Source organism: Drosophila santomea, chromosome 3R, assembly GCF_016746245.2.
Source record: "Drosophila santomea strain STO CAGO 1482 chromosome 3R, Prin_Dsan_1.1, whole genome shotgun sequence".
Classification (NCBI taxonomy): Eukaryota; Metazoa; Arthropoda; class Insecta; order Diptera; family Drosophilidae; genus Drosophila; species Drosophila santomea.
In genome coordinates, this window is record NC_053019.2 from 2,882,387 (window position 1) to 2,899,099 (window position 16,713).

The 16,713-nt window shown below is 44.6% G+C and overlaps 2 protein-coding genes across 5 annotated transcripts; both read left to right on the forward strand.

The window, feature by feature from the left end:
* Nucleotides 1-10: 10 nt before the first annotated feature.
* On the forward strand, nucleotides 11-10,378 carry LOC120454521. The gene is made up of 2 exons (XM_039639887.1): nucleotides 11-130; nucleotides 9,415-10,378. The coding sequence occupies exon 2, from the start codon at nucleotides 9,935-9,937 to the stop codon at nucleotides 10,238-10,240; it is 306 nt and encodes a 101-aa protein (XP_039495821.1). The 5' UTR covers nucleotides 11-130; nucleotides 9,415-9,934; the 3' UTR covers nucleotides 10,241-10,378.
* LOC120454519 (hexosaminidase D) lies at nucleotides 19-16,549 on the forward strand. 4 transcript variants are annotated; one of them, XM_039639882.1, is made up of 4 exons: nucleotides 19-130; nucleotides 13,922-14,668; nucleotides 14,732-16,115; nucleotides 16,201-16,549. In XM_039639882.1, the coding sequence occupies exons 2-3, from the start codon at nucleotides 13,922-13,924 to the stop codon at nucleotides 16,097-16,099; spliced, it is 2,115 nt and encodes a 704-aa protein (XP_039495816.1). In that variant the 5' UTR covers nucleotides 19-130; the 3' UTR covers nucleotides 16,100-16,115; nucleotides 16,201-16,549. The 4 variants fall into 4 exon arrangements, with proteins under 4 accessions (XP_039495816.1, XP_039495817.1, XP_039495815.1 ...); XM_039639883.1 differs by lacking the exon at nucleotides 19-130 and adding an exon at nucleotides 312-575 and having other exon boundaries at nucleotides 16,178-16,549; XM_039639881.1 differs by lacking the exon at nucleotides 19-130 and adding an exon at nucleotides 312-575.
* Nucleotides 16,550-16,713: the final 164 nt, after the last annotated feature.

Sequence of the window (16,713 nt, forward strand, 5' to 3'; positions counted from 1 at the left end):
GCGTTGCCCATGTTTCGTAGGCAATTCGCCAAGGAAGTGCATAGAAGTTCGCTGATAAAGTAAATTTCTTCAATATTACAATAGTGCGCCTAAATGATTAAGAGTCAAAGAATACCTCATTTGCCAATGGGTAAGTTGATTGGTAAGATTGCAGTCTTCAGCTGCACTTCAGGGCGGGGACTTACAAAAGCCGGCGTAATTTCCATGTATATGCATTTATATTGTTGTTGGCCCGCAACTGCAGTGCTGTTAAGTTAACACTGGCAGTGTGACCAGCCACCCCGTTTGTTTATGTTTGGGGCTCGGAAAATAACAGTGTTTGTTCGAAACGCATTCAGTGCGCAAGAACCTCCGCTTGCCGCCAAATAAAAACCCCTAAGCGAAGCAATATTTCCGAGGCATAAACAGTGCGGAGGTTTAGTGCAACTGCAACTGTTCGCGATTGCGCTACGTGCGCTGCGGTTTCGTGCTCTTCAAAGAGCTGCAATTCGCGCGATTTCGACGCCATGCCGTTAGAGCAAATGCACTGTTGATTGACTGCCACTCGAGTGCAAAGGCGATAAACGGCTTTAACAGTTAAGTTCGAAAATGGCTAAAAAACAAATGGAACATAGTTATTTATTTTTTAGCTTACCCAACGAGCACGTGATGCCCGAATTTTAATGGTGTCCCTAAACGCACTTTAAACCATTGATGTTTCATAGTATAAGAGCTTCGTCTACTTTGCGTATGGTCCTTATACTGCCAGTTTTCAATGGGCACTCAAAAGTGTCGAGCCAAGTGTTTGGGCATTCAAATGGAACATTTAGATTGCGCCCTTTTCTTTTTTTCCCTAGTAGAAAGCCCCCTCAGAGGGCAATCGTTTACGAAATGAATAATCTCGCTTTTTGGAGCTACCGATTCCCCTCACTTTGTCAGTTTTATATGACAGATTTTATTGGGCAAATCGGTTGCCCGGTAATCCGTTTGCATTTCTAATTCTGTCAAAATCTAGGGCGACATTTCCCAAGGGTCGCATTTTTCTCCCGTTCACTCTAAATTGGAATCGAAATCAGATTTTTTGCTGATGTCGGTGTGTTTTGTGGCATGGGCTCCCAAACTCCTGTTGACTTTCGCATACAAACATTAGTTTTGTGCACTGTTGGAGAATTCTGGCCCCATCCCCCCGAAGTGCACACATATGTATGTATACCAGAGAACTGCAGGAGCGGCATTTTTTGCCACCTTGATCACACTCAACAACTTTGAGTGCGGGTGCCACTCACCCGGTCTTCGCGGGTACATACAAACACCCGCTCAAAATATTCGGGTGTCTGCAAACCCTACGTCGCGGGTACCGATCACACTTGCCACTCATAACGAAGGGTAGAGAAGGCAAACATGCAGAAAAAGGCAAGTGCCTTTTTTTCTCGGAAACACCCGGGTGTCTGGCAAAACAACCGGGTGTTTTGGTAAAAAAAAAAAACAAGCAAAAAAACAATAGAAATAGAATTATGTTAATTAAGTATAAATACTATTTAATAATATATTATTAAATAATACCTAAGTTTTTTTTTTTGTTAAGACATTAGATACATCAAAACGCAAAAACATGTGCACGACCTTTTCCTTGGGTGTTTCCATTCACCCTTAATATTTTGGACCGTGTCTCGCTTCCACCCATACAATTTTTATGCATACAGAAAAGTACCTGCGGCTGATCGTTGCTTGCGCGTCACCCATCCTAAACTTCTTTGCACTGCAGACACCCGAGTGTTTTTGTGCAAGTACAGAAAATCACCCTGGTGGCAAAACACCCGGGTGTTTGTCATTGCTAAAAATAGGGTGTCTCCAAACACCCGGGTGCGGAGACTCCCGGTGTTTAGCGGGTGCACTTAGGGTGCCGGTGGCTTGCTGCAGTTCTCTGATGTACACACACACACACCCGTTCGGCGGGCCATTCAATTAGAAACATTTCGAGCCGGAAACACTGAGTTGCATTGCTCCCGAGGACTCAAGCATGCAGCATCTGCAGCTGTCGCTATTAGTGGAAAAGTTTCTCCCCAGCTGGGATCACAAATCTGTATTAATTTACATTTAATGTGCTGTGCGATAATCCAACTGATTCATAACTCTGCGTAATTGAATCCAGCTTTAATTAATGGCATTAACTTTATTATTTAACTTTATTCTTTTTATTCTACCCCAACTAATTGCTTGACAATTTAATGCTTTCTGCACATTGATTAACGCACACAGACACACACACACGAATCCTGGAACAATTGCAGCAGAGGACGGTAACAGGAAAGGAACAGGAGAATGGAATGGCAAACTGATGATGATGAGTGTCCTTTTTTGTCTGTCACCTACAGTAGGACTTCTTTAGTCAGCACCTTTAAATTTGCCCGTTTTTAGTTTGTTTTATATAGCTTATAAAACAGATAAGGATTAGAAATATATAACTTTTCAAAACTTTTCCTGGAAGCTTACAGTTCCCAGCTTTAATTATTTTCTAAAATACAACCAAGGTTACACTTGTTGCCCAATCCCTTTTATTATTAGTCAATTAAGTGGGACTTCCAGGAATATCCATTTTGACGAGTCCGACTATAGTATTTTTTGCGGATTAAGCGCATGAGAGTGAATAATTTGTGTATAGGATAAGTACCCTCTTTCCGTTGGACCTTCACAAGGCGGCACGCCTTGTATCGCTTGGTGGAGCATCTGCAGCCGGATTTTGGCATCGCACTGACGCAAGCATATTTCAGGGGATCGGATGGAGGTCGGGGGATGCGGATTTTCGGGTGCTGTGGTCGTTGCCAGTCAGGATTTATGAAGCCCCGCACTCCGGTGGCAGGCGTATCCGTTTCCGATTCCGCCTTGCCTCATCCTCGTGCCTCCTTGCGGCTCTCTCCGCCTTTGTCGTCTTGCAGCCCAAGTGCTGGCAGTATTTTCAGGTTGCTGCACTTGTAATTCAATTGCCTTGAAAAGCGGCAAAGGGCCAACGGCTGCATTACAATCTCCGCCCTCCAAGAGCTCCTCGAAAGCAGCAGTAAAGTATTAATACCCTGTGTGGTGGTGACCGACATGGATTCCCAAAGGACCAGAATACCTTGTTCTGCAAGCCTTTAATCGAGAGTATACGTAGCATTTATAAGTCCACACTACTGTGCATTTCGATAACCTTTAAAGGCTGCTTTATACATCTTTTGTATAGGAAGCTGATTTTGGCCCTTGGAAGTAGGCTACATTTATTTTCTTTTAGCCGTATTCTTAAGTGCTTGTGCACAAATACCTGGGCTATCTCTGTTTATCATCGGGGGGATCATCGGGGGGATGATTAACAACTGCATATTCTTCATATGGCCTAATTAAAGCACCGCAGACACAGTTAATTAACATAATTTTGATAACCGCGCCAAAATTACTTTTAAATATTTTATAAGCCACCGCAAACTGGGGAACTTTGGCGCGCTCACACACAACTTATTTATTCACACATTCACACTTCGGCCACCGCGAGCGAGTCCAAAGATGTGTGTGAAAATGGTAGATGGTAAATGGAAAATGGAAAAAAGGGGCAGTCCCGGTATATCTCAACAATTTTCATAAACGCATGAGCAGGGCCAACACTCATACATCTCCCTGCAGAATGTGCATAGTTTAAAACAATGAAACCCATCCCACGAGACCTGCTGCCCAGGCTGTCCAGGACGTCCAGATGCGTCGAGTTCGAGTCCCAAAAAAGCCAGAGTGAAATCTAAAAGAAATTCGGGAGAAACGGTGCAGAGAAGCTTGGAGCATCCATGCGTGAAACGCAACCTGCGGACAAGGGAATGGGTAAATGTGGCGCTCCAAGAGGATTACCCGAACGGAAGAGCTTTCCGAAATATATCGTATTCCGGTAATGATGCTGCAACAACCCGATTATCTCGAACAGCTCAGCTCAGGATTCGTTTATCAATTTGTAGGTATACTCAGCATTAATATAAATATTTCAATTCAATAAAATAGCTATTCATTTCGAAAGTAAAGCCCCTTAAACACTCAGTACGCAAATAGAAAACCGATATAATAATCCCCAAGAGATTAGACAAAGGCCTGAAGAACTCATATATTTCCGTATCCTGGCGAGCATCCAAGTCCCGGTAAATACATGAACTTAGCATTCCCAGTGTGCCCACTATTTGTTGGCTCACTGTGGCCAGTTGTTTGGCGGTCATGCATGCATCCTGTGCTTCATTTAAAAGTTATTTAGAGCTCTGCCGATGACATCGCATGGGGACATGTCCTTCGGATAGCAGGGGATATGGATAGCAGGGCGAAGGGAAAGGAGCCACATGGAGAGCGCCGTGCGTGTGCCCCGATTATATTTGCATGAGTGCGTATTGAAGTCAGGACATATCCTGCGGGAGGAGTTAAATGCAGAGTGGATCAGCAGGGCGTCGGCGGCGGCAACTGCAGGTATTTGGGTAGACGGTGACGGTGACAAGCAAAACGAAAACATTGCGAGTGTAAACAACCGAGACGTGCTACAGGATGCGCAGAATACGGAGGATACGGTGGATAAGGGTCCTCGACGTGCAACATGCAACAATAGCATTAAGCTCGCAGCGGAATCTCATTTGGAAGGCATGCAAAGTGCGCCGCATTCTTCTCTCGCATGCAAAGTGGAATGGGTGTAAAATTGGTTCAGGGATTGGGATGCAGGGCATGAGCATGGCCACCACCGGAACTGGCACCAGTTGGCAGGAGTCGTGCAGACCGCAGACAAAAGTTTCCTATGCTCATTTCGTGCCCCCCAAACGGAGCAGCCCTGCTCGTTAGAATTTCGTTATTTTGTTTGGTAGCCAACGAGCTCAATCTAAAACGGTGCTCACCCAAGGAATAGAAATCATCTGGAAAATAGTCAGGGGGCGAAAGTATGATTGCGTATTGTTCTTACTTTTTCCTACCATGAGATACACACATATATAAACATGATGGTTTTCTAGCTATACAAGTTAAAGTTCATTTTTCAATGAAATTTGTATTAAATACACATATTAAACTGGAGATACTTCAGATATGATTTTAAGGGCAAAATTGAATTAAGCACTGCACAATAGAGAAAGTGCTGCCCTAATTGACCATTAGGACTCCATTTCCATGTAAACCATTTAAAACAAAATCGCCCAAAGCACGTCCTATGTTTGTTATGATGCAAATTAAAATCAAAGTGCAGCGTGTTGGAGCTTCGTAGTGTCGAAATAAATCCAACGTTTATTTGTTGCCGTTTTTGATGCTCACACTTTGCATTCCCATTTGAATATACGGCATGCAAATCGCAAAAGGGTGGTGTGTTTATGCAAAGTTGGGTGCGAGACTGATGGGTATTTTCTATTGCACTTAAAACATTTGAATTGTTATAATTTCCATGGTAATGCTCGCTTTGCCGAATGAAATTAGTGAAAATATTTTAATTGCTGCACGCAGTCACTGGGAATTATGCAAATGTGGCTAAAGGCAGGAAAATGCTGTTGCAAAATATGGAAACCCAGTGCCATCCGCATTGTTTGTCTAAACTTAAATAGGTTTCCGACTTAGCAGGAGTTACATTTGACTTTGGCTTGGGCTTTTGCTTTGGCTTTGGCCCACTTCCGTCAGCTAATCTCCTTTCGTTTGCTCTCCTCTCCCTGCCATTCCCATCTTGGCTTAATTAATTTTTAAGACATTTTAGGTGGCGGCGAGGGGAAGTGGCTTGAGTGGCAAAAGTGTGCGGGTGACAGCTCAACCGGAGTTGCGCATACGCCGTGTTGCCCCACACTGCACCAGGGACTGACTTTGATTAATTGGCTTAGCGTTGGCTTGTGTGCTCTGCTGCACTGCAAGATAGATTACAGGATGCGGTTGTGGACACACTCGTACATCCAGAACTGGTCTCATTAAATCCAGGCCACTCTTGCCAAATTCAATCGCCTCAAAACTGTCCAACCAGTTTGACTCACTCTGTTGATCTTAGCTAATGCCCAAAGCCATCTAAGCAGAGAGCCAAAAGTTGGAACGAAGTGTTTGACATGTCCTGGTTGACATTTGGCTAGAAGTCAGGCCAAAATACCATGCATGCGGAATATGCAGCAAAGTTTGCATTGTGTGGGCGTGGAAAAAGGGGCGTCAATGCAAACTTAAAACTCGGTCCTTATGCGACTTTGTGGACTTGATCAGGATCAATAGCCGAGTCGATCTGGCCATGTCCGTGTGTCCGTCTGTTTGTCCGTCCGTATGAACGTCAAGATCTCAGGAACTACAAAAGCTAGAAAGAATCAGCATGCAGACTAGAGACATAGACGCAGCGCAAGTTTGTCGATTCATGTTGCCACGCCCACTATAACACCCACAAACCGCCCAAGACTGCCACGCCCACACTTTTGAAAAATGTTTTCATATTTTTTAATTTTTGTATTAGTCTAGTAAATTTTTATCGATTTGCCAAAAATCTTTTTGCCACGCCCACTCTAACGCCCACAAACCGCCAAAAACTGTCAGTGTTGAAGACTCTCCTTCGCACTTTCACTAGCTGAGTAACGGGTATCAGATAGTCTTCAAAGAATTAGTATACCCGAGTAACGGGTATAACGATTTCAATTTTAAGGTGGATCCAAGGGCTCTCAGCTTGAGCTCGTCATGAAATTAAATCAGTTACACTTATGTTCTTTCCAGGGCTTAAGCCTATTAATCTGGTGCTGCGACAATCTGTGCTCAAATTGCAGTTTCCAGCCATTCCATTTGAAAGCAGATGGATCTGAGCTGAGCTGAGCTGCTCTTCGTGTGCAGTTGTTTAATAATTCATAAACATCAATCAGCGCTCGGTGTCACTCGTTCGAGTGGCTGGAGGAGCTTCCTGGGCGTCCCAGCGGAGTGCATTCATTCAGCGTCTGCATCTGCCTTGTTAGGAGGGCCTTTCCATATGCTCATCCAAGACCCACCAGACTCCAACCTCCAACTCTTTAACTGTCCAGATCTCCGCCCACTGGAAATGCTGGTGCTTTGGGCCTGCATTAGTAAACATTTTGTTGTCGTCGCTCGTCATTTGCTGTCATCAGTCGACAAGTCAGCACACAGCAGGCGATGCACTTGAGGGGCGGCTACCAGAATGGGGCGGGGCTCAGGCTAGTCTGCATTTTACTGCCTGCTGAATAGGAGAATTTAATGGCTTTTACGGGAAAATTAAAAGGCGACTCTGGAGTTGGCTTTCACCCTTCTACGAGTGCAAATGCAGCATTGTAAACTGCAAAATGAACACAAAAACACATCCACTCAACGAGTGCAAACAAATAGACTTGCATTTGCATTTGCATTCCGCTGACATTTGGAATTAATGATCCAAATTGTTTGCAGGGCCAGGCCACTGCATTCTTATCGCTAAATAAATATCACGCATACGCAGCGTTGTGCTCGCATAGTACCATATATACCATGGAAAAGCCAGGAATTAGCAACGATTTCATGCGGTAAATCCAAAAATGGCGAAAACAGTGCCATTAAATTTAAGCCATTTCTGGTCGACTATAATTTAGTCATTAAAGGATTTAAAATTTCAGTTTAAATACATTCAACTTTGGTTCCTGCAAGTGCACATAAAATATGCATAAATAAAACGGCCATTAGGCACAGTGTGTGACACAGTTTCGGTAATCCTTTAATTAATGTCATTTTTTTTTATAACCTGTTTGTGCAAAGTTTTCAAACATCTTGGCTTGCATATTTTGAAAATAACTTTATTACAGTCAGAAATCTAACTTTTTGTGCCCACATTGTTGGCCGGAAGTGGAAAATTAATCAAGAAAGAAGTTAATTTTGCATTGGCATTTCTCCGCTTGCATTCCAATTTATTTGTCACCAGAGAAACTCATAAATCACAGTAAAACCCGTAATGCAATTGAAATCGATGAGCATATGTGTCTGACTGGCTGCCAGAGGCTTTGCAGGATGCAGGATGTAGGATGCAGAATGTAGGATGTGGGATGCAGGATGCAGGATGTGCTGTGTGAGTTCTGATTGATTTCTGTGTTCCAAGGACATTGTCCGTTGAGAAGCCTCGAGCACAACCAACCCGATAAACAATATCTGACCACAACTGTATCTATTCTTTATCTTGTTGTGTGGTCATGTTTTCTATGTCTCACAGGACTATCTAGAAAAATGGATAGCCAGCTGGCTAGCGAAATGCCCAATCACGTTTCCCCATCTAATTTCCCCTTTTCATGTGCGCTATCTTTGCTCTGTCACCCGTTTCGTTGGTAGTAAAATGCAGTACAAAATCATTTCAAATTATAAACACGGCGTCGTTGAGGGTCCCTTTTTGAGGCGGGACACTAGCTACGTGTCCTTGCCGTGATTTCTTTACACCAATTGGACGTCGGGTGTGTTGGGCTGCAGCAAAGCATGGCAATAACAACAATTTCACAAGTATGTGTAACTATATAAAATTATAAAGTTTTAAAATTGTAACGCATATGATCATGTGCTAAGGCAGTTAATTTTCTAGTCTCACATGTGTCAAGTTTATCTGGAGGTCTTTTCAGGACTTTCATGGTGTCGCCCAGTCGAGCCATTCAAATCCGACACTTTTTTATGGATTCAGTTTTTACTCGCGCAGCAGCTGTTGCTGTGACAGTTTTGCTTTTTGCAACTGCTTTTTGCTTCTGCTTTTGCTTTTTGCTGCTTAGCGCTTTTGAGCGGACAAACTGAGTGTTGCACGAACGCTCTGTTCTAATTCCACCTCCAATATTCCCTCCTCGATTTTCCGCCACGGAGCTGGCTTTTTCACTGTAAACTTTCGCAGTTATAATCTACTTATGAAGTAGGTAACAACGTTTTTATTAAGACTGGACCTGGACCTGGCCTGGAATGCAGACAATTTTCGAAGCTCTGCGAAAGTTTCGTTTCTTTTCAGCACAGCAAGTTTGTTAGTTGAGTTGATGGGCGCTGGGAAAATGAGTGAGGAAAAACTGGGGAAATGCACAGTTCATCAGGATATTTTCATTACAGCGACAAGTTTCGGTTCCCATTTTTGTTTGCTCCCATTTTCATTTACAGTTTGTTTGCCTTGCCAATTATGAATTCCACTGAGGAGGTGGCGTGGGGAGATGATATATTTGCATACATTTGATTGCCAATTTTCTTGCTACTCTGTTGGCAACAAAATAGCAGGGCTTATGGCGGCATTAAAGTGTTTTATGGCATTGCATTTCTGCTGGTTTCCCAATAGATACTTTGTTGTTGATTGCACAATACCCGTTTGGGAGCCGTGGCCTAGCTATTTCTCTTGATTTCCCCAATACATTTCGAATGGAAAATCCCCCAAAATCCCTTCAAGCATTTCTAATTCAAGAGCCTGCACCGGCATGCATCCTGGCCATCACCAATCCACTTCGATTTATTCCCTTCCAGTAAAGAGTGCAGCCCTTTGCAGCTGGCGAAACTTGTTGGAGTGCTTATCGAGGCATCTTAAGTCTGGCCGAGGAGGCAATCAAATGGAGGAGAGATGGATGCTCTCCCGCTTGGCTGACTGGACCACGAATCATCGTCCATTAGTGGCCGACTGCTAATGGATGTTAATAAGGCGTTAAATGGCCTAATTTCCGATTATGGCCCTCAGACCGATAAGGTAATGCGGAAACTAGCACAATATTTTGCTCGCCCAAGTGCTCAACTCAGCGCCAACCTCCTTTCAGCACGCTTTGCACTGAGAGAAAGGGTGCTATCACTACTTAAGGTACCTAAAACAAATGATCATATGTTGTGGGAACTTCACACAAAAACGTAGGAAGCTTCTCGTTAAACTGACAATGGTAGAAATGGGATGGAAATGGGCCAATTATTTAAAAAGTAGTAAAGACGATCAAAATAAAAGTTTTGTTTCCAAATCCCTCTGCAAACCAAGTCAACTGGACGCCCAAAAATTAGCGAAATGGCTCAACTTTTGAATCGATTGAAACGCAGAACTAATGACGATTCATCCACCGATTTCGGTCCTTCGCCGAAGCGTTCCAAGGACAAGCATCTGAATAAAGACAGTAGGAGCAGCTGCAGCATTCCGCGTTTGGAGGACGACGATACCAAGGGATCTAAAGAATCAGGGTTCTTTCTGGAACTAGGACCCAAGGAAAATCCCTACTACTTACAGAACCAGCTGCTCTTCAACTTGCATGTCGAGCGGGAAAAGCGCAGGGAAATAAATAATAATTTCTTAAAAAGTAATTACTTAAATTTGTAAATACTCGTATGTACTGTAAGTCGCATAAGGTAGACTTGACCTTCAATTAATTCTTATCCATATACCTTCTCGAACGCTTGTCTGTTATTTACGGAATGAAAAGAGGCACTTAAAATGCTTTTAGTTATTTACTTAAAATTATATATGCCTGCTCGATGTATTTTTTTTGCTGTGTAAATTTCTTTACAGGGGCCAGAGAAGTGAGCTATGGCCTGGCCGGCAACTGTATTCTTAAAGCCACGTTAAGGCAGCTTTGGCCTGGCTCTCTCCTTCTTCCCGCTCCCCCTTCCCCACCACTTATGTTGCAGTGGCAGGCAAATTTTCTGCTGAAAATGCAATGCGGGGAATGCAATATAAGCGATGCGGGAGCCCCTAAATGGGAAGTCGGAGCAGAAGCAGCACCGCCTTAACTTAATTGCAATGCTGTAGTGGATTTGCAGGATTAATGATTAAATTTGTGTAATTTTACTACTTACATAAAAGAGAATGCATTATCACTAGCCGTATTACCAGCTACAAATATTTTCAAAAAACAGAAAAGTTACCAATTTAACTCTGTCGATACCACGGACTACATTTTTCAATTGGAGTTTCTTTGGAAAACTAAAGAACAAACTTGTTGTTGCCCACTAATATAATTCAATATACGCTTCGAAAATCGTGAATATGAATACGAGTGCTGGCCCATTAACAGCGAATTGAGTGCCTTTTTAGGTCCGTCAGTTCGCGCTTTAAATGCTTTTCATGTTTCATTTTTTAGATGTGTTTGCTCTATTTTTTTCGCAAGCTGCCAGATTGTGCGGTGGGCGAACACTTCACAGGACATTGCAGCTATTTCTAGCACCCGTTCTAGCTCTCCATTGAGTGGGTTGAGGTTGGGCAGGATGACGCGGTGGATGTAGAGCTAGATGAGGAGGTGTATGAGGAGGTGTATGAGGAGGTGGAGGTGACAGCCACCCAGGAAATGGCCAGGGACGCCGTGAATTGCCCGTCTGCAAATTGGCCTGTCGATTTTGCGGTGCAATTACATTTAATTTGGAAAACAGTCGCCCCAAACTATTTTCAGTTCTGTCTGACGAACCAAAGGCAATTAGCACCAATCCATTGTCCTGTTGAAACCGTTTCTTGGCAGGATCTGTCGGTAACGAACAGGGAAGGTGAATTGTTTGCACTGCGAGAAATATCTCCATAATAAGTACTATTTAGATTTAAAGGTGAAATGATCATTTAAATGCACTTTGTTATTTCCTTACAAATGCAGGCAATAGGCTTGTGCAAAACCTCCAGAAAATCAATTTGTGATTTAAACTAAAGCGATGTTTGAAAAAAGGGGGTTGTATAAATCTTAGTAAAATTGAATATAATTAAAATTTGGGTATTTATGCAGAGTGTAGCAATTGACATGAAATAAAATGCGGAAACTGAGGAAAAGGGTTATTTTTCTGCCTCACATCACAACACAAACTCACACACACATCATACCCCTTTCTGGGGCGCCACTGTTTGCATAGCTGGTTTCTCTATTTTTGCATCCTTGGCAAGAACATCGGCCAACAAAGCGTCTGAAAAACGAGAGCATCCATTCAAAGTAGTTGTGGTTGGGAAAGTGCAGAGCTGCCAAGGAGAAACCCACACGATTACTAGGCCTCCCCATTCGACACCTCCCATCGTTTTGTATGCCCCAGGGAAAATGTTTTCGTGTGTACAAATTTGGCAACAACTGGCGATGGAAAGTCAGGAGAAATCGAGGACGAAGTATTGCAAGTGTGGATTAAGCCAAATGGGTCAGCAATCGGAATTCGATTGGCTTTTACCGAATGCAAAATTGATGAGGATTAGGTGCTTTAAACACTAATTCCAGGCAGGTTGTGAGTGCTGCGTTGCAGTTGGGCGTGAAAAATATGGAAGGAGTTATAAAAAATTACAATAAAGTTCGGGATGACTTGGTGTTGATTGAGCACGAGTACATTACCTTTGAAATAAACAAAATGAAATCTCAAGTTTTAAGGTAAATATGGATTTAAAACTAATCTCTATAATATTGCTTTTGCTTTAATATATACTATTATATAATATATTTACCAAGGCAGCACCGAATTTTGGCACACATTCATTTAAGCAATCCTATTTAATTTTAAAGCGCTACATCTAAACTTCATTAAAGCATTTACAAGCAATGTCAACATTTGTCTGGGCTATTAGAAATGATGGCAAACTTCTCATTAGATCACCTTTTCGGTGGTCACGCCCCTGATTCATCCAAGCCACTTCACTCAACCGACTAACAAGTGTCCACAAAGAGTTGAAACTATTCCGCGTTTGTCTTTACTGACATCCACGAAGCCCGAACCACCAGCCGCCAACCACGAACTGCGAACCCAGTAAGAAGTGGCCTAAACGGCTCCGCTTTCAGCCCACTGGTGGTAACCCAGTGAAAACTCAATTCAATTTCCGCCAGCGAGACAGCTGCACATTTTCACTTGAGCACTTGCATTTATCGCCTGTCGAACCGTGCCAGTTTCGTTGGCTGCCATCATAGGATACTGCCATCTTACCAGCCCCATATCCATGGAGCACTTTTATACAACTATTTGTGCCATATCCCCACCTGTGCGAGATGCCTGAACCAACGTCTTAATGGCTCGGCATTTAAATAAGCTGCCAGTTGTGCCTATTTAGGCGAATGCGATCAAATGCGACCGGCAATAATCCACTTTTCCTTTCGCAGTGGTCTAACCACCTAGTTTCAGCTATAAAGTTAAATTAATTTAAAGTTAGATTAAGTCCACTTTTAAATACAATACGCGTAAATATTACGTTTATATACAATTTAATTGGCTTCAAAGAATGTAAAATGTAATTATTTTCTTAAAAAAGGCAATCATCATAATATTTATCATAATTATAATAAATAAATAATCATCATAATAATTTATCAACTATATCATTATGGGTAAAGTTGAACGATTGATGCCTAATAACATTATGCCATTTCATTGTTTTAAAGGCACCTTTGGTTAAAGCAAACACACTATGGTTTTAAAATTTCATATATCACATTATTATTGTTAAGAACTTAATAAAATCGTGCTCACGAACTAGAAAAAAAGAACTAAAATACATTTGCATTTGTTCTTTATTTTAAAGTTTGTCCGACTTGAGCCAATCACAAATACAAAGTATTGTAGTTTTTGTCCACTGCTAGGTCTCTTGGATTCGTTGCCATGGTGCACAGCCGCCGGAGTTGGGCAAACACAAAGGCAGGAGCCAAGACCCACAAGACACCCAAGAACAACAATGGAAACAGCCCTTAACTCAACCTCAATGAGCTGCTCAGCCCGTTTCGGTGGCGTATGAGTAACGTGCGGCTAGGGGCGCCGGTTGTGGGCGGATTTATATAGCATAACTCCGGGGGCTACTTGTTGGATCTTCAAATATTTATGAAAAGTGATGCAAGTTTTTACTCTGCAGCATTGCAGTGGCTGTCTTGCCACAGCTACACTGATGAAAATACTGTTGTGTGAAACCATACTATTTACATTCAGCTTGAAAATACCTTTATCGAATAAACTTACCATCTTATTAAAAAATATATAAAACACATATAAAATGTAACCCATAGCTTCCGGTATTGCATCGCTATATTGCTTCTTTACTCACCCATATTTTTCCCTACTGCAGATGCACTCAAATCTGTGGATATTTATTTGGCGCCGGAAACTTTCCTTCCTGCTTGTCGTGTCTGTCCTGGTGCTTCTCGGCCTCTGGACATGGGCCATACTAATCGATACGACAGCCACAGCACAGCCTTCCGCCGCCCTCTCCAGTTCTGAGCGCCAGCAACAGCAGCAGTTCACGGGCTACCAGCAGGTTCACATCATCCAAAAGCTGATCGAGCAGGCCAACCGGGTGCTAAGAGCCGAGCGACTCAAGGATAACGCCGTCGAGAAGTCGCCGTCACCAGTCCAGCGGCTGGGAAACGTGCGATTCCTGCGGCCCACGCAGGCCAAGAAGGCCCCGCTGCCCATGTCCGAGAGCTTTCTGTTCGAGCAGGAACGCCTCAAGATTCTGGAGCAGCAGCAGCGCCAGAGAAACGCCGGCATGGAGGAACTGAACGCCAATGCGGAGGACGAGCGAATGCTCAGTTCGGCGGAGCGACAGACTCAGTACGAGCACGAGCTCCAGCGGATGGGTGTCCCAGTGGTGGCTGGCATCGGGCCCCATGGTCCAAGAGCTCCCACCGAGCGTTTGGTGCATCTGGATCTGAAGGGTGCTCCGCCCAAGCTCAGCTTCCTCAAGCAACTGCTTCCCGTGCTGCGGGCTCTGGGAGCCACTGGTCTGCTCATAGAGTACGAGGACATGTTTCCCTACAGCGGCGTTCTCCAGCCGCTGGCGGCGCACAATGCCTACAAGGAGGACGAACTGCGGGTGAGTCTCGAAATCTTTAGGCAGAGATACAAATACATATATACCTGCCTTGTTCTTCTGCAGGACTTTCTGGAGTGCGCAGCCCTCCACGGGCTGAGTGTAATGCCCCTCGTCCAAACCTTCGGGCACATGGAATACGTCCTGAAACTGTCTGGCTTCGAGCAGCTGCGAGAGCTGGCTGAGAGTCCACAGTCGATTTGCCCCAGCCAGCCGCAGAGCACGGCGCTGCTGGAGCAGATGCTCACCCAAGTGATTGAACTGCACTCGCAGTGCTTGGGTCAGGCGACACCCTCCTCCGCAGTTCCCGAGGCACCTATCCGGTTCACCCACATCCACATTGGCTGTGACGAGGTGCAGCGCATGGGCGAGTGCACCACCTGCCGCCAGAGGCTGCGCAGTGAGCTCTTTCTCTCGCACGTGGTCAGCATGGCGCACTTCATCCGCCGCCAGTGGCCGCAGCTTGCAGTGGTAATCTGGGACGACCAGTTGCGATCGATGTCTCTCAGCGAGCTGCAGCACTCGCAAGTGGGCAGCTACGTGGAGCCGATGGTGTGGGTTTATGCCAGTGACATATACCGGTACATCCAGCCACAGCTGTGGGATACCTATGCCAAGGTCTTTCCCAGCGCCTGGACGGCGTCCGCTTTCAAGGGAGCCTTCGGCGAGAGCTTGTTGGTGCCGCCGCTGCAGCATCATCTTGAGAACAACATCCGCTGGCTGGCAGTGATCGCCAAGGAAGGCGGACGCTTCTCAAAAGGATTGAGAGGTCTGGCCCTGACCGGATGGCAGCGGTACGATCACTTCGCAGTACTCTGCGAACTCCTACCAGTGGGCATTCCCAGTCTGATGACGTCGCTGTCTACCGTCTCAAAGGGATATTTCAGCACCAATCCGCGGGACAATGAGCTCTTGCGTGTGCTGCAGTGCGTCTTCCAGCCGGACAGTCGGCGATCGGGTCGACCCTGGCTGGAACTGCATCCGAATGCCCATCACAGCCAGCTCTTTGCTGTCTGCAACTACCCGGGTCACCTGGTTTTCAAATATGCCCTGCGCCTGTATGACAAGCTGGCAGAGATCGGTCTCTATTTGCAGCAGACCCGGGACCAGAGCGCCTGGCTTTCCGACTACAATGTGCGGCACAACTTCAGTTCGCCGCTACGGGTGCGCGAACTGACTGGCAGGGTGCCCATGCTGATAGAAGAGCTTCGGGCCATGGCGCGGGAGGCGCAGCAGCTGCTGTGGGAGGTGTACGACGAGTACACGGTGACGGAGTTCGTGGAGCAGCACATTTATCCCACCATTCAGGCACTACAGCGCCAGTTGGCCAGGGCGGAAATGCTGCTCCAGCGACGTACTTGGCCACAGAGACCTCTGCCTCTGCCGTTGAAAGTGAAGGAGGACATGGGACTGGTGACGTACCAGCAGCAGTAACAATGAGGGGCGCCAGGTGAGTGTCCTTCTGGCAGCTACCTTAAATATAAATGCTTAGTTTCAATAACTTGCTTCAAGCATATCACGCTTTTAACTTTCAGCCAAAACGAGCCAAGTTCCAATTGGCCTCGTCCCAATTATGAGTTTTTCTGCTTTAATGGACTAATCGCGAACTGGCTGGCAGTTCCTGCTCTGGATCTTACTCTACTCGCATAGTGATGGCGTTCGAAACGCCCAAGCCTAGCATCTTGGCTTATAAGCCAGGATAATACGAATGTTAACAGCAGCAGCGGCTTCTCGGCCCAAAATACATAATGGTAGCATGAGCCACTTGTAATACTAATAACATCAAATGTTCATTTTTTCTAGACTACTTTGTAAGCAGCAGCAGCTCAATTATACAAATATAGAACATATTCATACTGTAATAAAAAATAAATCAAAACCTTTTATTGTCGTCTTCCAAAAGAACACATTTTTAATGGACTAAGTTAAAAGTTGGTGCCTGGTACCCGAATCTCTGGTTATACTACGATATACCACTATTTATTTATTTTCACTAAGCTGTTTATATTGGGTTTAAGTAAGCGGACGCTCATTACTTTTAGTAAAAT

Bases quoted from the DNA above. Each gene is read 5' to 3' on its own strand.
- LOC120454521 (XM_039639887.1), top strand. From the start codon at position 9,935: ATGGCTCAACTTTTGAATCGATTGAAACGCAGAACTAATGACGATTCA.
- LOC120454519 (XM_039639882.1), top strand. From the start codon at position 13,922: ATGCACTCAAATCTGTGGATATTTATTTGGCGCCGGAAACTTTCCTTC. The intron at 14,669-14,731 runs GTGAGTCTCGAA...GTTCTTCTGCAG, and splicing joins ACAAGGAGGACGAACTGCGG to GACTTTCTGGAGTGCGCAGC.